The 20,029-nt window shown below is 31.1% G+C and overlaps 1 protein-coding gene and 1 non-coding gene across 2 annotated transcripts; one reads left to right on the top strand and one right to left on the bottom strand.

Moving 5' to 3' along the window:
• Nucleotides 1–1,123: 1,123 nt before the first annotated feature.
• On the top strand, nt 1,124–4,884 carry LOC105155863 (putative nucleobase-ascorbate transporter 10). Its single transcript, XM_011071848.3, has 13 exons — nt 1,124–1,283; nt 1,384–1,560; nt 1,661–1,761; nt 2,255–2,330; nt 2,478–2,537; nt 2,723–2,898; nt 3,095–3,191; nt 3,488–3,574; nt 3,680–3,738; nt 3,954–4,045; nt 4,162–4,239; nt 4,322–4,482; nt 4,572–4,884. Exons 1-13 carry the CDS (start codon nt 1,254–1,256, stop codon nt 4,788–4,790), a joined length of 1,413 nt encoding a protein of 470 aa, XP_011070150.2. The 5' UTR covers nt 1,124–1,253; the 3' UTR covers nt 4,791–4,884.
• Nucleotides 4,885–15,651: 10,767 nt separating this feature from the next.
• TRNAT-AGU (transfer RNA threonine (anticodon AGU)) lies at nt 15,652–15,725 on the bottom strand. The gene has a single exon. It is a non-coding gene; the product is annotated as a tRNA-Thr (tRNA).
• Nucleotides 15,726–20,029: the final 4,304 nt, after the last annotated feature.

Raw genomic sequence — 20,029 nt, 5'->3', positions numbered from 1 at the left:
GTCCTTGAGCAGCTGCCGGGCATCCAGTATTGCATAAATAGCCCGCCTCCTTGGTGTCAGTATACATATATACATATGATTTTTTCCCCTATTCTCTCTATTAGCTGAAGAATTTATCTAAGTGGACTTATTTCATCAGTGTCTCTTTTTCATGTTTGCAAATTAAGTTGATTCCGCATCTTCAATACGTATTTGTTGCATTTTCGATATTTCCGAGTTTTCATTCATCCATTGTCGGAGTTACGCCTATGATCTTCCAATTATATATGATATATATATACTTTTGGTTCTTGCGAATGGTCTTAGGTAATGAATTTATTAACTTAGTCCTTCTGCGATCTTGCTTAATTTGTCTTGTCGATGTTAATAATTATGTTCTTCATGGTCATTTTGATCTTTTTAAACGAAAATATCTGCGAAAGATATTATTTTGGTCCTATAATTATAGAAATTAATGCTTTTAATTCGGTTTGATGTCAAAATTACATTTAAGATTAAAAAAATTAGCATATTTAATCCAAAGGTCGGTGAAAAATATTAAATTTGCTTAAAATAAGCTGATGTTGTGACGACACGTCACCCCTTCAATTTGAGAATTCCTAAGTTTCGATTTGCTGAAGTGGCAATTTGGCCTCATGTCCCAAATTAGGTGTCATGCTGACATGCTTTCAAAATGCGCCATGGGCGACACGATGGCTGCGGAAATGCTGATGTGTCAAATGGACGGATTAACAAAATTTATTGGAAAATTAAAAGGGTCACGCGTCAATTATGAACTAATTTTCAACAAATTTAGTATTTTTTCGATCATATTTGGTAAATGCGTTAATTTTTTAAATTATAATCCTCCATTACAATTTTGACATTATATAGAACAAAAAATGCTATTTACTCCATGTGATATGAAAAATAAACAAAAAATTCCATGTGAAAAAATAACAAACTATTCTTCCATGTTTTAAAAAATAAAACAAATTACATCCTATTTAAACCAAGAGAGATACTTTATTTTATTTTTGAAAATACAGAAAATAATTTACTATTTTTTTTTTCACAACACGGAGATTGCATTTAACCCCGTCTGATTATATATAGGCACAATTTGGCATTACTTTTTCGAGAATATTGGTTTTGTGGCTTGTTCCGATAATTTTGATTCTTAATTTGTGTTTTTCTTTGATGCAGTAGAAGCCATTCTTTTGGGATTCCAACATTATATCCTGGCTCTTGGTTCAATTGTCTTAATTCCAAGTATGCTAGTTCCTGAAATGGGTGGGACTGATGTAAGTCTCACTTCCTTTTTAACTATCCAAATTCATCAGATCATGCATGCATATATATATATATATATTGATCCACCCTTTTCTTGCACTTGTATTGAAGAAAGACAAGGCCAAGGTGATACAAACCCTACTTTTCATATCGGGCGTGAACACATTGTTGCACTCCTTTTTTGGTACAAGGCTGCCATCAGTAATAGGTGGCTCCTACGCGTTCTTGATTCCGGCAACCTCAATTATTCATGCAAGAAAATACAGACTGATGCACGAGCCCGAGCAGGTGAAGTGATGAAATCAGTTCTATCATTCGTCCTTGTTAGAAATTGATATGTGTTTGTTTACAATGTTAATACTTTTGTTATTTCGATGATTGTTCTCAGAGATTTCTGCAAACAATGAGAGAAATACAGGGAGCTTTAATTGTTACTTCATGTTTCCAAATGATCATTGGATTCACCGGTTTGTGGAGAAACCTAGCAAGGTTGGTTAAGTACTCTAATTATTGATGGGCCTCAATGCAATTTACCCTTGTGATATTGCAAATAACAAATTGTTACTTTACGATAAAAAGATAGCAATTTTATCTCCTTGTGCTTTTTAAATAAAGCAGTTTGAGGTAAATTACTGTTCTTTTTTTTTTTTTTTAATAGAGGGTAATTTACTCATTTCCAATATCATAGGGGTTGCTTGCATTTTTCACATTATCGATGCCCTGCTACTGAAAATTTGCTATTGTATTTTGTTGTGAATTAGATCGACACCCTCTTAATTAGGTTTTATTACATAATTATCCATGTTCTTGAAAAATTACAATTACACTCGTTAAGGGGTATCGATATAATTTACCTCATGGGTTATGTAAAGTTACTGCCATTGGTGGTGTTGATAAAAATTACAATTATGATTTCAGATGTTTATTTGTAATTTTGCAAAAGAAAAGAATGTATCCTTACTTTATCTGATTCTGGTCTTAGGTCGTTTACCCCTCTGTCTATGGTTCCACTGATTACATTCACCGGACTTGGGCTCTACCATCTTGGCTTCCCACTTGTAAGAACTATTAGCCCTTCAGTTGAGCTTCACATTTTGAGAAATTCAGTACTTTGCTCCTGCTTGCCACATAAAAATGAACTACTGAACTCAAGGTTGATGCTCAATGTGGTCTCTAAACTCTAATCTGTTGTTATTTCTATGCAGATTGCAACCTGTCTTGAAGTCGGGATACCACAGCTGGTTTTACTGATAATCATCTCACAGGTAACTGACTTGGCCGGACAGTTTATGCTTTTAATTCTGAGTGACTAACTAGTGAAACATGAAAGACGACATGATGAACGTTGTATGAAAAAACACCAATGAGATTTTGTTTACTACAAAGCGGCGATGCCGAGTGACTAACTACTTGTGCAGGGACTAATGCTTGAACGTTTATTGCGCTGCAGTTTTTACCAAGATTTATAAAGTCAAAGAGACACCTCTGCGATAGATATGCGCTGCTTTTCGCCATTGCAATTGTGTGGATGTATGCAGGAATCCTAACATGGAGTGGTGCTTTTATGAAATCTAAACACGTTAGCTGCCGCACTGATAGCTCAGGGCTCATTGGGGGAGCTCCTTGGTACGGTCTACCGCATTCCTTCCTCTTTCCTTTTATCTAGCTAGCGACTACATTTTATTTGCAACGAACATCTGTCAACAAGTTTCCACCTGCCTAATCATTTGAGGATGTCGCGTGGTTGCATATATTACCAGCCGTTTTATACATATAATGTCAAATCATGGGCGTCATGATCTCTTGTCGCCATGAATTGCAGGTTTTACGTCCCGTTTCCATTCCAATGGGGGCCTCCCACTTTTAGAGCTGGAGAAGCTTTTGCAGCAATCGTTGCTTCATTTGTCGCTTCAATTGAGGTGTTAAACTGCATATTTTATCTACTAATAGTATAGATTGTATATATGCTTTGCTATGCATGACTGGATACCGAACCTAAGATCAGTACATGCGCTCTCTGACTTGATCAGTTTTTTCAACAGATGTGCTAGTTAGGAGCATGACTTTTCTTCTTAATGGAAGTTTTCCTGTTTCCCTTTGCATTCGTTGGAAGAGTATTAAAGACTATATTGTATATAGAGATCTTTAATTACATATCCTAATAAAGGGTAACCATTTGATTTGCCTCATGTACTACTACTCAATTGATGGGCAGTCTACTGGCTCGTTCATTTCAGCAGCTCGATATGGCAGTGCAACGCCGGTGCCACCCTCAGTAATTAGTCGTGGTGTCGGCTGGCTGGTAAGACTAAGAGCTACTTTTCTACTTCTACAACGGTTTAAGATACATTTTTAGCTCTACATTTCGTTGCATCGGTTTACTCACGACTATATTTCACTTATTCAGGGGATCGGGACTCTGCTTCATGCCCTGTTTGGCAGCATCACTGGTTCCACCGCAACAGTGTAAGAAACTCCTCCTTTATAGCTGCCTTTATGGTTCTCTTACTTGCATAATTGCATTCACCTAGACGGTACGTTAACATATATGACTCCGCTCAACGGTCTTAAAAATAGTTGATCACATGCACCAGAACATGTACGATGTACAAGATCCCGGATTTTTAAGTGTTGTTATGGCTTTATTCACCTCTCTTACTAAGATTTTATGACATGTACAGTGAAAATGTTGGTCTTCTGGCCTTGACAAAAGCAGGAAGCAGAAGAGTTGTCCAAATATCATCTATATTTATGATTCTCTTCTCCATTTTAGGTTAGCTCCAGATTTATATAAACTACATGTTCTGTCAATTTCACACTGTAATTCAAGATTCTACACAGATACGATGAAATTTTATGTAACCCCGACTTACCTTGGTCGTGGATCAGGAAAATTTGGAGCTATTTTTGCTTCGATTCCTTTACCAATTATGGCAGGATCCTACTGCATCTTCTTTGGCTACGTTTGTACGTACCGTCTCAAAATATTAACATTTTTGTTTCATGTACTCCGAAATCCTATCGTTTGCTGAATTCTTCTCGAATGCAGCATCTGTAGGCTTGGGATTTCTCCAGTTCTGTAACCTCAACAGTTTCAGGACAAAGCTTGTACTGGGGCTATCCTTCTTCATCGGACTTTCTCTTCCGCAATACTTCAGAGAGCATGGTCCGAACTCTAGAGGTGGTCCAGTTCACACTCCTGCAGTATGGGTATGCTCATTTATATGCAACCTATTCCAACTTTCAATTCATAAAACAATTTAGACCTGTTCGTTTCAACTTTCTGTCACGATGTGCAGTTCAACGACATTATGTCTGTCGTCTTTATGTCACACGCAACCGTGGCCGCTGCGATTGCCCTCCTACTGGACTGCACTCTCGATTATGGAACCGACGAGACTCGTAAAGATAATGGCTCTTACTGGTGGGAGAAGTTTGTAGTTTATGGCAAAGACGTCAGGAGCGATGAGTTTTATAGGTTGCCAGGCCGACTCAATAGATGTTTTCCATCTTTCTAAGTTGTCTGAAAAATGTGGAAGTTATGTGTATGTTTTCCTGAACACGATTTGTTCGTTTTCCGGCGTATGTATGAGAGTTGAGGACTTCAGGTGACTTTTCTTTCCAAGTATCAAACTGCTCTGTTTTGAAATTAACATGGCTTATTGTAATCTTGTATGGGGAAAAATGCAAGCAACCCTCTTGTGATATCGCGTTGCAAGTTACTTTATGAAAAAATAAATAACGATTTACTTTCCTATACTTTTTAAAATCCAATAATTTACCTCCCCATGTTTTTTAAAATGAAGTAATTTACCTCCCAGTATAAGGAGGTTTACTTCATTTTAAAAGGTATAAGGGGATAAATTGCTATATTTTTTCATAGATGGATAATGTACTCATTTTCAATATCATAAGGAGATAAATTGTTATGCACCCATCTTATATATAATAATGTCTTCAAGAATGAATGGCGCTGGACAACTAATTAAAATTAACTAATTCATATCTATATATTATATATATATATATATATATAAAAGTATGAATTGACAAGTTTTTATTTGTCGTGAAAGGAAAAAAAATTTTGGTCCTTTAATTTTGTTTTTGATTCATTTTGGTCCACTAAGTATTACTATTATCAATTTTTTATTATTACTTTGCAAAAAGATGTAAATTTATTCAATTTTCAGACAGTTTTCCCCAAAATTTGATATACATGTCCGCTGGAATTTCCACCTAAGCAAGAAAATTGAGACATGTACTTGAACAATTCAAATATTTTGTTGGTCATGGGGTTGGATCCCTAGTCAATTAAAATAATATTTAATTATTTTATCACTAATGTTACAACTAACTTGTAATTTTTAAGCTGAATGATGCTATATGACCTATATATCTAGAAATATTTCAATGTATTATATATTTTTATAAAAAAATTACACCTAACAATATCGAGATTCTAGCAGAAATGGAATATTAGCAGAAGAAAAATATCTATGCATTTTGAAAATCAATGTATTATTTCTAATGCTAATATTTATATATTATATTACTATATTACATTTATTTTTATAGACTTATTATTATATGGTGTGTTTTTTAAATATTTATAAACCTTTATAAAGTTAATAGATGTGTTAGCAGAAAAAATGTATCTATGTATTTTATAAAATAATGTATTGCCTTTAATGCTAATATTTATATATTTGATATAATCATTTATTATTTTTAAATGTTTTTTATTATATATTGTATGTTGTGAAAGATTTCTAATTTTTTATTAAATTAGTGAATATATATATAGGTTATGATTGATATATTGAAAACTGCTTTTGTATTATATTTTAAGATAACAACTTTTTAAATATTATACAATGATTACATATTGATTTTTAATATAGTAATTTTTTGAAATATTATATATTTAACGTATAAAAATTTGTCCAAAATTTTCAATTAAATAATATATTTATTAATTTATTAAAAAATTTATAAATCTTTCAAAACATGTAATATATAATGATAAATTTAAAAAATACGAAGCATTTAAGAAATAATAATGAAAAACATATAAATATAAGCATATAGAAAGTAATATATAATTTTTATCCTTGAATAAAGAAAATATTATTAAATGTTAATATTTCTAAAAAAATTAGTATAATATATTAGTTGTTTAACAATATTTAATACATTGATATTATCATCTATCTATATTAAAATACTTATAGATATATAGATTATATTGTATGGTTGAGCTTACAAGACACAAGTTGGACATAGCCTACAATGTATGGACATGCACACAGCGACACGGGCATGGTGACACAGAAAATAAAAAAAATATTAAGACATGGCACGGCCTTGTCACGGGCTATATATAATATATTTTTATTATACATTCTCAATTTTTCATAAAATTAAAATATGCAGTATAAGAAATAGTAAGATAAAATATAAAATAAGCATGTCTTACATCTATATTAATCGAATGTGGCATCAAAAATTTACAAAATCAGATTATTTTAAAAAGAAACACAATGAAGAATTTTTAATAATTTAAATTAGTTAAATTATCGAGAATCTCTCTAGAATTTTTAGTAATTCAATCATAATATTTTTAGTTTAAGAGGAGTGAATTAATTTTTGTTCTATTTTTATTAAGCCTAAAAATTCATTTTTTTCTTAAAGACAACCTAAAATTTTTTAAAATTATATAAAAAAAACCGAAATGTGTCGGACATGCCAACAGGCATTCCGAAGCTGTGTCCCGCTTTTTTCTTTTTTCTTTTTAATTTCGGACACATCATTGATGTCGAGGCGTGCATGAGCTGTGTCCGTGTCCAACACTGCATCGGGCAATTTTTCAAAGTGTCCATGCATTATAGATTATAGTATAAGTGGTGAAGAATTTAAATATTCTTTTAATTGACTAGGGTCTGAGCCCCATAGGCAATAAAAATTTTCAATCACTGCATCGAGCAATTTTTTAGAGTACCCGTGCATTATAAATTATAGCATGGTGAAGGATTTAAATATTATTTTAAATGAATAGGGTTTGAACCCCATAGGCAATAAAAATTTTCAATCACTCAAGTGCATTCGGGCTAAAATTGCTGGAAAATTAAATAAAAACTCCAAATTGGATGAAATTTACATATTTTTTCAAAATAATGGTAAAAAATTGATAATGGTAATATTTATTGGACCAAAATGAATCGAGCATAAAATTAAAGGACCAAAACTTTTTTCCCCTAAATAAAATGTAGTTATAGAACAATAACTGATATCTATACTATATAAAAAAGAAATGACCATTTTAACTCACAAAGAGCGGTTACTTACATCACAACATCAATTTTTTTAATTTCCAAAAATATTCCTTATGTATTTTTCCATCACTCCTACTCAAATTCTTCTTCTTATCTATATATTTATATTGTCTATCTATACTAATCTATATCTATACTTCTATACTAATAAAAAAAACTTCATTTTTACTCACAAATAGCGGTTATTTACACTGTGCCACTAACTTTTTAGATAATCTTAAAAATGAATTGAATTATTTTTTCTTTTCTTTTTAGAAAAGAGATACCATTATTTTAATACCACTACACCAATTTAGTTATTGTGCCAATGATACATTAAGTTTTTTTTCTTTTGTTTTTTTGGGTAAAATGTGATTTGTTGGTTTATATGTTTTATTCTTATTTATAATATATTTTAAAGTGTTGAAAATTATTTATTATATGCACGTAGGGATGGCGTGCTGCGACAACTAGTATATAAAACTATTTCAATAGTCCTCATTACTCTAAACTACTTAGAGAATACTTAGCTTATCCAACTAAAAATAAATAAATATGCAAACAATATTTCAACGCAATTATATTGCTAGAAAAAATCTTGAATATTTAAAGAAAAATTAATTTATCATGGCGCAGTAATATTTAAAATAAAAACACATAAAATAATATATAGAATATTAAATTTAAATTTAAAAACTCTTACATAAATACTCCTTTTGATAATATATAAATATTAGTTATAAAATAAAAAAATTCTATCAAAAAAGACACCTATATTTAGTAGTCCTAATTTTCTAATTTCTCTAAACTACTTAGATAATGTATAACACATCCAATTAAAAATAAATATGCAAATAATATCTTAGATGAAATATTAATTGTATATTTAAAAAAGATAATTTTCTATAGCACATAAATAAATAACACATGAATAATATATAAATATTAATCGAAACTTTTATCTATATATGTGATGTCGCTCAAATATTTTCCTTCAAAACCCAAGAAAATAAGTAATATGCCCTACTGAGTAGCCCAGTAGGCCGAGCTTGGCAAGGCCAAGAGTCAAGTTGCACAGCCGGCTGAGCCCAGGACCACCAAAGACCGGTCTAAGAACAACCCGAAAAAACCTGACCTAGGAACATCCCACTACTGCTCATGGCCGATCTTAGGGCAGCCCTGAGCCTCTGAGTGGACCCTAATTAGGTCCATTTCTAAATCAAAGCCCAGCCCATGCACCGGCACAATTGAGGCCCAGACCAGAACCACATCAAGCCAAGATGTACTTATTTTATTTATCTTATCAAATAAATAAGCAATTATTAAATCAAACAAATATAATGAACTTAAATAATAATTTGACTAACAAGCTCACAACGATAAACTTAGATGATAATAAATTAAAAAAGGACTTAAAATAAATTTGAAAGAAAAGAATAAAACAAAGAGTATTAATGAATTAAAGTACCAAAACTTTAGAAGTAGAACAATAAAGATAAAAATTTTAGAGTTTCAAAAATCCAAAAAAAAAAACTAAAAATCTTAGAATAGTCAACTCAAAAGAATAAAATAAAAATTATATGTCATACATTATTAAAAAGAGAAGGCCCAATAGGTCTGATTTAGGACGAAGTGGTCTTGGGCCACTGAGCTGGAATGGTCCTAGGTATTGAATTTTGGGACCAGCTCAAGACCGGCCCAATTGGAAGTGAGCTTGGTCTGGACCAGCATAGTTTTTTATTCAATTCGGTCCTAAGTTGGGTTAGTCCAATCTGGCCTATTGTGCATCTTGAGCCAAGAACAATGTATAAAGCTCATATATTGCTTCTTCTTTCTAATCTGGTAGGCTCGAGAAGCTAACCCAATCCAGAGTCAGCGTACAACAAGAACGACACACTATACTAAAAATCTTCGACTAGCTACAACTAATCCAGCTGAAATCAACTCTTGATGCAACATTTAACAAATTTCTGGATTCTTTGGCAGGTTGGACCGGTAAAATGATCATATCTTCATCTAGATAATTTTAAATCGCGACCGAATTTTTTTGTTAAGTAGCTAACACTTTCAGCTTTCCAACGGTGTATGATTTAACGTAACCACCTTCCGGATCTTGCTTCACAGTCACCTATAAATGGACTATTTGTGTAGTCATTTTGGAGAGACAAGCTATCCACTCACACTCTCTCTCCCTTGATTTTTAGACTATTTTTCTGCATATTTTTACACTTCACATGAATTACATCACATTAACATCATTTTCAACCATTATTCTTGTAACATCCATAATTTTTTTTTATTATGACATAATTGAGAGCCTAATTGATAAATAATAAAAAAATCTGTATTAAGTAGTAAATAAGTTATAAACTGAAGTTTGAATATATTAAAGTTTTAAAACACTACATTGAAATTTTATAAAGTTTTTGGGGTTGAACTACTTAGATTTAAAAGTTTGGGGGCCAAATTACAATTTTAACAAAGTTATTAATTATGAATACCCCTCGTTGTTTAAAAAATTACAAATTCCCCATAATGTTTGATAAAATTATGTAATCCTTGGATTGAGGTATGAAATTATCAACTATGCCCTTATTGTATTTTTTCTTTTTTTATAAAAATAAAAGTTTGTAAAAAAATCTAATAGAGTGGATGAAATTTTTTTAAAAATTATAAAAAAATTATCCACTTGATCCATAAAAAATTAATTTTTTTTAAAAAACAAATAAAATTATAATCCTTAGGCCATAAGGATATTTTGATCAATTTATCAAAAATAGATTAAAAAACTAATAAAACTAACGGGATATGCTAACTGTTAGACAATCATTAAAATTAGGGGATATTAATAATTTTTTAAATAACGACGGAGTATTTATAATTATGCAAAATCTTAGGGAAGATCATTGTAATTTTACCATATATATAAAAACAAGGATAAAAATGAATTTGTGGTGATATGTGTCGCACGTGTCATCCATGTAAGAAAGCAAACTCATCTTTGTTATGCTGACAAGAGTTATGTGTTGTAACTATATATATATATATGTATATATACACACACATATAGAATTAATTAAGGCATATATATCTTTTAAACTATTAGGTATTATCTATATAATTAAGCTTTCTTTCCTTGTGATAGTATTTTTATGAAGGTCTGTGATTTGTGCTGAAACTAAATTATTTGTAATTGTATGTCAGGTAGATGATTTGATTTGAATGATTATGTTATGAAAGAGAGTAATGAGGAAATGCATTGAAATATTTCTATTATTGAATAATATATTGTTAGTATTTGCAAATAAATATACTTGGGCATGTTCTCAATAAAATTAATAAAATTTAATTTAATTAATTAATTTTTATTATCACATAACTAGAAATACACGTTGCCCTGAGCGGCCGTCTAACAACAGTCCACGATATTAGAGACTAGGTGAATAATAGCATGAACATTTAGGCTCCTGAATTCATACGATAATGATCCTTCTATCAACCGTCTCCCCGCCTTAGCTTAGGACATGAAATTAGGCATTGGTTCTTATCCTAGACTAGGCATCTATACTCACTTACTCGAGGCATTTCATTACCCTCCTGAATAATCACGTGAAAACTTATTCCATCCATTCAGTCACATGGCCACAGATTCTAAGGGATTAAACGAGTCTTTGAGCGTATAGGAGATACTGCTATCACAATACTGACACGGGATGCATTCGTTCTTGGAACCCACCATCCTTACTACACATTCTAACTGCACTAAATAAAAATTACTACATCTCATGACATAGTCATTGTTTGCTAAATCTAAGCTATAGACATCATATGCATGCGACTTCCATGGTTTCTCAAGTCTGAAGACTAATCTCGTACCATCGGAGTTGGGAATCCTAGTCATACTGACCAAGCCTTGAAGGCTTCTATATTCCCACGAGTTAGTCCACTCAATCGACTACTTTGCCAACCAACCCACTTAAATTGCATAAACAGTCTGCATCTCCCACCGATGAAGCGACTACATTAGATAGTGCAACTCTCTATAGGATACTCGATGCCTAGTCTCGAAGTCCTTGACTTGAAATATTTCAAATCAATCCACAAAAATTGGTTTTATTGTTGTCAACCTATGTGCAACCCAGCTTTTTGGATTAACTGTTTGGTCTGTGGGCTTTGTCATGAAGTTAAGATCATTTTAACATAAAGAAGTAAACATAACAAGGTATAATGTCATTAATTGAATATTTACTTTTATTCAAAACAATATTACATTACATCAAAAGTTGTGAAATAGATTACAAAAAAGTCCAATCAAATTGCCTTTCCGATCACCTATTCTAACAAAACATACATAAAATGGCATGTAAATCATGCTTTAACAATTAAATGTAGATTCGCATCAAGTTCCACATGCTTTAACAGTTAAAACATGTAAAATTACGATTCACGAGAGAATATTTTTCAAAATATTATCAATACACAAAATAAAAAATTCATCAAGAAACGACTAGTGTTTTGTTCATCAAGGATATGAAAACAGTTGGGGCATTTATTAACCCAAACGGCATATATAATAATAAGGATTCATAACGCTCATACCTTGTATTAAAAGTTTTCTTTGAAATAGACCTTTCTTCAATTAGTAGTTTCTAATATACTAATCTCAGATAAATTGTAGTGAACATAGTTGCACCCTTCAATTGATCAAGTAGATCTAAAGGATATTTGTTTTAACTATGATCCTATTCAGTTGCCTACAATCAAGACATAATCGCATATTGTCATTTTCAACTTTATAAATAACCACTCCTATTCTTCATCCTCAGCTGGTGGAGAAGCCTTAAGCAAACACCACACCTAACTCTTATTACTAGGTAATAATTTTAGAAATGAAATCAACTATGACCCATTTGATCATTGTTCCTAAGGATTTGTCAAAAGGGATAATTACTATCGGGTGGAGAGAAAGTATGGTTGCAGCTTAAATGTTGTTACCACTAGAGCATATCCCAGTTTTTCTATTTCTAGGTACCTCAGCTCACTTCCATGTGTATATAGACTTGTACAAGCATTTCACCTCCTTGAGTAGCACTGAGCTGACTGTGTGCATCATTCCATTATCATGTAGCTAAGGAAACTTCCACTTGATGCCTTGAGGAAACTTGCACTTGGTACCTTGAATGCGCATTTAGGGGTTCAAAACTTCAAAAGTTTTAGCTAGGTTGATATTGTGATCCTTAGCAAATCATGTCCACCAACCTCTGCTATGTAGCTACTGCATTTTTTGGCATAATAGGTTGTTACCATATATCAGTACATCCTTAAGGAGGTGATAATGTTAATTCTTCTTTTTATCAACAAGGTTTAGGAGATCTGATCATACTTTTATGATGTGTCATTAAGCTTAGAAGCTCGTGCCCTGACGTAGAATCCACTAGTTAAATCACCTAATATCCTTCTACTCACCTCTTTCAGCTCCTGACCCATGTCAGCTACATTATCATTGAGATCAGTGCTGGTCTGAATAGTTCACGTGGGGGTGTTCAATATCCTCAATGTTAGAATAGGTGACAAAAAAAATCAATTATATTGACTATTTTGGAAAGTATTCGTCGCCCTTTATCAGTAAATGGTCTTGAGTGTTGAAATATAGAGATCTGTTAGTATAGGTGATTGCTAAAATATGTTTAGGTCCCTAGCAAGTGTACTAGCTATCAAATAGTATAATAAATATTGTTCTCACGAGGATTTAAATGAAATAGTTATCAAAACTATAATTAATCTAGGATTATTCGGACGATCGTAAAACATGTGATAGACTACTATTACGAAAAATAACTACTAACGAAAATAAATCAAACCAATGTGTTGGAGAAGATTTATGAGTGAGAAAGATGCTAAGGCTATAGGTCCACCTAATTGATGCAATGAATGCTGAATTTCACAAATTAATTTAGTAGGCAAATTTTCATACATTGCGTCTTTCTCAAGTTAATATAATAGATTCTCTCCAGTTATATCAAACCTATTATTATCAAAGAAATAGTATATTTCTCCAATTTAAAATTCGTGACAATAATGCATTAAGATCTGTGAGAAACCTTTATACTAGATGAATCACATTTATGTATGTCTATATATCATTTAATTTACACCATAATTATGTTTTCCACTATGTCGAATTCCTCTCTGTTCATCATCATAATTAATTAAATCTAAAAGTGTATCAGACTCTCAAATTATAAAAACAAGCACAGTAATACATGGATATATATGAAAACAACGTTGTGGATTAATTCAATAAAATACTCAAAATATTTTCTCAATTAGTTTTCCAAAAGCCCTAGTAAAAAGTAAATTAATTCATCCTAACTAAATAAAACACAAAGAAGAAAGATAGAGAGAGGAGGGTGAGAGGAGGCATGGCGCAGGGCGGTGGACGAGAGAGGATGGCCTGGGAGAGAGTGAGGGAGGAGAAGAAGCCACATCATTAGCCACGCAAGCTCTTAGGTGTTTAAATTGCGCACATAGACATCGGAACCCTAAGCCCCAAATCTCTCTGCCGCGTTTTTAGACAATTTTGGTCGGAAGGACCAAAATTACTAAAAAATCAATACTTATGGTACTAAAATTGCCAGTTCTGTAGCTATGGTCCCAATTTTTCCAACCTCCCCCCATACTTACGGGACCAATTTTGCAATTTTGCCTTTATGTAGGCTTAACAAAATGTTTTGGTTAAATCCTAATGCCCTTATCACTCTCACCACACCCAACTCAACAATGCAGCCTCAACATGTATAATCGAGCAAGTTCTAAAAAATCAAACCAGAGATGACAATCACACAACTAAAAAGAATATTAGAGCAATAAGATGTGCTCATAAGGCCCAAAAGCTCACAAAATTTTGGCTCGTGTGTTACTCACAGGCATTCATCATTCATAACAATTATCAAGACAATCAAAACAAGTGCTGCAAGTTTGAATTAGTTCCTATTTATCTCCATTATCTCTTGCAATCCTAATAGTATATTCACTTATCATGTCAGGAAAGGTCAAAATTAGGGTGTAGCATACAAGACTCAACGCATAAGTAAAAAAAAGGATTCACCACATCATGCTGACTAATATAATCATGAAAGCATAGAATTTCAACTTCCCACACTTAAAAATGACATTGGCCTCAATATTTTATATCCCAGGAAGAATAATGAAAATGAAGGAGTAGAAAACTTCACTGAGTGTGCGGGCTGGGAAATGCCTAACGAGGAGCGGAGAAGGGTGGCTAAAACTATCTTGATGTCGCTAAAATGAGAGAGCATGGTGGAGTCCATATGGCAAGGTAGTTGACTGACTGAACTAACTTGCTGGAACCATCATATGGAAGCCTTGAGGGCTTGCTAAGTATGACTGAAATTCTCGATTCCGATAGTACGATGGTAGTCCTTGGACTTTAGAAATCATGACAATCACAATTCATACGAAAATTGTATCTTGGATATGACGAGTAGTGACTATGTCGTGAGGCATAGTCATTATAAGCTTTGTCCAGTGTAGTTTGTGTATGTAGTGAGTATGGTAGATTCCAAGATAGAATCCATCCTCTATTAGTATTATGACAGTACTACCTCCTAAACTCTCTGAGATCCGTTTATATCCTGAATTTGTGGCCACAATGACTGAATAAATGGGATTTTCCAGTTCAATCTACAGGGTAAACGAGAACTCGGATTATAAGTATAGATGATTAGTCCAAGATGACAATCGATGCCCTAAATTAAAGTCCGGAGATGGTTGATGGAAGGACCGTACTCGCACGGAATTTGGAGCTTAAATGTTACGCCACAATTCACCTAATCTCTAGTGCATGTACTGTTGTTATACAGTCACCTATGGTAATGAGTTATTTCTGGTTATTGGTTAATCAAAAATAAATTAATTAATTGTGTTGGTTACACATGCTCAAGTCGGGTGAACCTAAAGAGTCACTCACTCATCACTCAAATGTGATGGAATTAATTTTGAAAGAAATGGATTAATTAAAATTTTTTAATGTTGATTTTACTAATTTTGCTTTCATTGAGAGTCGAACTCAAGACCTCCCGCTTACTAAACGGGTGCTCTAACCAACTGAGCTACAAAAGCAGATATAATATAAAATTACCTCAAGTTTATTTGTGCAAATATAAGGGAAACTAAAGTACAAATTCATTAGGATTGGTGTACTTGATATACAGTATAATTTGCCTTTCAATATCTATATATACTAGTCATTGTGATACGTGGTTTTTATGTACAAATAAAAATAGTATTTCATATTTTAAAATATATTATAAATAAGAATAAAATATATAAAACAGTACATTACATTAATAAAAAGAAAGAAATAAAAACATAATAACTATCAATTAATGTAAATTAAAGTTTTGCATTTTCTATTCACTAATGATTATATTTTATTATCCTGTATCAAATCAATTAATATAAAAATAAAAATAATAACATCAAAAAATCCAATCTTAAAATAAAATTAATTAGTCAAGCCCCGCATTTTGAATTGTTTTAGAAATTTATCAATTTTTATTTTTAAATTTTATTATACCTATTTACTGCTCTTTTAATTTTGTTTTAGTTTTTATTATATTATGTCTATATATGTTATAGTTTTTCTTGAACTACTATATCTTGAATATTATTTATTTTTAATTTATTGACATTGAATGATTTTAAATTAATTATTTATTAACTATTGTTAATCAAAATGTAATCTAATTGAATCATATATAGTATCAGAATTTGTATCTCAAGTATATTTTGGTACCAACCTTAATTTAAATATAGCCAAAGTATAGTTTACATGTTTTACTAACTTCTAACTTTTTAAATATTATTGCATAAAATTTTATTTTTCATCTTTATATTGAAAACTTTAATTTCGTAATTTTAATTTTATTCATAGGCATCTATTGATAGAATATATTTCTTACTCAAGAGTATATTATGTTACAATTTAATTTTTTATATCATATTTGTTGTTGTAATACTTGTATGCTGGTAATATTAAAAGCAATAGATGTAAAAATAATGTGCATCCAAATTATCTAATACTAAAAAAATCAAAAAGTAAGAGATTCACTAATATTGAATTTTCATAAGTAATTTTAATTTAATAAAATTAGTGTTTTTATTTTCATATATCAATTTTTATTCCTAGTACTCACACTATTTTGAAGTTTTAAGTATATAAAGATAGACGAGTAGAAAACAACCAATTTAATTGGCTTTATGGTCTCAATTGGATAAGTGATCAGAAAACCAATTAGATTGAGGTCTTGTATAAATAATTTGAAAATTTTGATGTAATGTAATATTATTTTGAATAAAAGTAAATATTAATTTAATGGCATTGGACTTTGTAGTGTTCACTTATTTATGTTAAAATAATCTTAACTTCACAACAAACTCCACAGACTACATGGTTAATCTAAGAAGTTGGATTTAGAGGTTGGCGGCCATGAAATCAATTTCTGTCAATTGATCTAAAATGTTCCAAGTCGAGTACCTTGAAATAGGACATCGAGTGTTATATAGAGACTTGTACTAAATATTGTAACCTTGTTTTATCGACAAGAACATATGTCGTCTATGCAATTTTAGTGGGTTAGTAAGATAGTCGACTGATTGAACCGACTTGTAGGAATAATCATATAGAAGCCTTGAAAGGTTGGTCGATATGACTGAGATTTTTTAGGCTCTGATAGTACGAGATTAGTCCTTGGACTTGAGAAACCATGGCAGTCACTTATATACGAAAACTATATTTTGGAATATCTAGCGAGTAGTGTGTGTCATAAGATATGGTCAATATATGCCTTGTTTAGTGTATGTAGCGAGGAAGGTGGATTTCAAGAGAGAATCTGCTCCCTGTCAGTATTTGACTGTAGTTCTCCTATGTGTTCTGAGATGATTTAGACTCTCACCAAAGCAATTGACCAATTATGGATGGGTTCCCTAAATCGAATCAATAGAACAAACATATTTAGAGTATGAAGCAAGTTTCCTAATCAAGAATAGAAAACGACGCTCAATTTTATGCTCTATATGAAGGCTGTGAAACAGTCGACAGAAGGACCATACCTATAAGGAACTTGGAGCCTAAATGTTTACACTAAATTTCATCTAGTCTCTAGTGATATGGACAATTGCTAGACAACCACCTATTGTGACGGGTTTTTCTAGTTATTGGATAATCAGAAATAACTGATTAAATTAGATTTAATTAATTATATGAGACACAAGCTCAAATCTAGCTGGGAGTGGACACAAATCATTGTGAATGATGGAATTAATTTAAAATTAATCTCAAAAGAAACAAATTAATTTAATTGAATTAAATTAATTCATGGGGAACAATAAATAATTGGATCATTTATTTGGGACAATCTATTGTATGGATGACCAAAATATTTAATTAATTGAATTAATTAAATTTTGGATTCAGCCAAAGAGACTTGGATTAATTAATTGGTTGGATTAATTGTTTAGTAGATGAGTTTGTTTAATCAATGGATTGAATTCATTATTTAGTGGAGATGGGCTAGAAATTAAATAATTAGACTAATTAATAATTTAAGTTTGATTAATAGATTACATTTATTAATTAAATATATTTGGGCGTGTGTATATTTAATTAGATTAAATATTAACATAAATTTTCTATTGGGTTTATTTAATTGGATTAAATAGTACCCTAATAAATAAATTAATTAATTATTGGGTTTGAATTAATTTATTGAACAAATTAATATAATTCCGGTTCAAATGCGGAAACCCTAGCCACCACTTGGTTGACTCCAAGTCAACAATTGAGAGAGAATAATTGAAATTAGAGGCCGAGACCCTTAATAGTGTATTTGGAAATTGGTTTCTTTCGTCGATCTACTCCTTTATAGCAAGAGGATTAAATCCATCTTTTCGGTGTGGTGCGGATTAGCTTTAAAGGAGTTCTGCACTTTACTATCAATTTTTTTTTTGTGTCAACTTATTATCTCAATTTTATGAAATTTGCACTGTACCATATATGATCGATTTTTTGTTGATTTTCTACCGGAAAAAAACATAACATATTGTGCATATGTGAAAATATCAAATCGCATAACCCTTAAATATCACATTTGCACTGCATGCAATATTTTTTCGACAAAAAACATATATAAATGGCAAAATGTAAAATTTCATAAAGTTGAGATGATAAGTTGATATAAAGAAAAAATTTAAATGTCAAATTGTAAAAGTAATTATAGTTCGAATAATAAAATATAATTAACCCCTTATATTATATAGTTTAATTAGCCGGTAGTTGCACCACTGGGGTAAGGGTAACCCGTGGGCGACTACCCGAACATTAACTCAGCAGCATCTCTTGGTTGTCTCGCTAACCATCGTATAGGATAATTAGGTACTACGGATGTTTTATTTTCTCCAACGGGTTCGTTTCCTTTTTTATTTTCAAGATTCGTCAATCTCATACCTCGATACGATTTTCCAGTAGATAGCGTCAATCATATGAAAAATGTATCGCAAAAATCATTGCAAAATTTGCGATTGGGATATTGCAAAGGAAAGTTTGTCGCGTTTCATCAAAATTAAAATTGTTTATAGTAGATGGCTTTTGCTAATTTTGTTTTCGTTGAGAGTCGAATTCAAAAGCCTCCCGCTTACCAAATGAGTGCTCTAACCAACTGAGCTACGAAAACAGTTGTTAAATAAAATTATCTCAAGTTTTAATGTAAAAGAATAAGGGAAATTAAAGTACAAATTCATTACTATTGGTGTATTTTGTATACTGTATAGTTTCTCTTTCAATATATATATACATATTAGCCGTTGTGGCACGTTGTTTTTTACATGCAAATAATAAATATTTTTTTATATTTTAAAATATAAATAAAAATAAAATATATAAATTAGTACATTGCATTAATAAAAAAAATAATTTATCATAAATTTGGATATTTAAAATTCGTAGGATAAAAAGGTTTCTTTTTATATAATAATTAATCGTTATGGCATGTTGTTTCTGAGTGCATATAACAAATAATCTTTCATATTTTAAAATATATTATAAATAATAATAAAATATATAAATCAGTATATTATATTAATACAAAGAAAAAAATTAATTTATCAATTAACGTAAAATTTAAAAAATTGAATAAGTTAGTTATTTTATCATGAAGGGCATTTTTTACTTTATAAAAAATTGGTACAGTGGTGTCATTAATCGTTATTTGTGAGTGTGGAGGGACTTTTCTTTTTATATTACTACGTGTATATATATATATATATATATTATGAAGTTTGATGTATGTTTCTTTCCTTAAACATTAATTAGTTCTACAATTATATTTTCAAATAAATTAATATTAATTTAATTGATAAGAGAACTA

This window comes from Sesamum indicum, linkage group LG2 (genome assembly GCF_026168435.1).
Source record: "Sesamum indicum cultivar Baizhima isolate 11 linkage group LG2, ASM2616843v1, whole genome shotgun sequence".
NCBI classification, from domain to species: domain Eukaryota; kingdom Viridiplantae; phylum Streptophyta; class Magnoliopsida; order Lamiales; family Pedaliaceae; genus Sesamum; species Sesamum indicum.
This window is presented reverse-complemented; position numbering and strand designations above follow the sequence as displayed.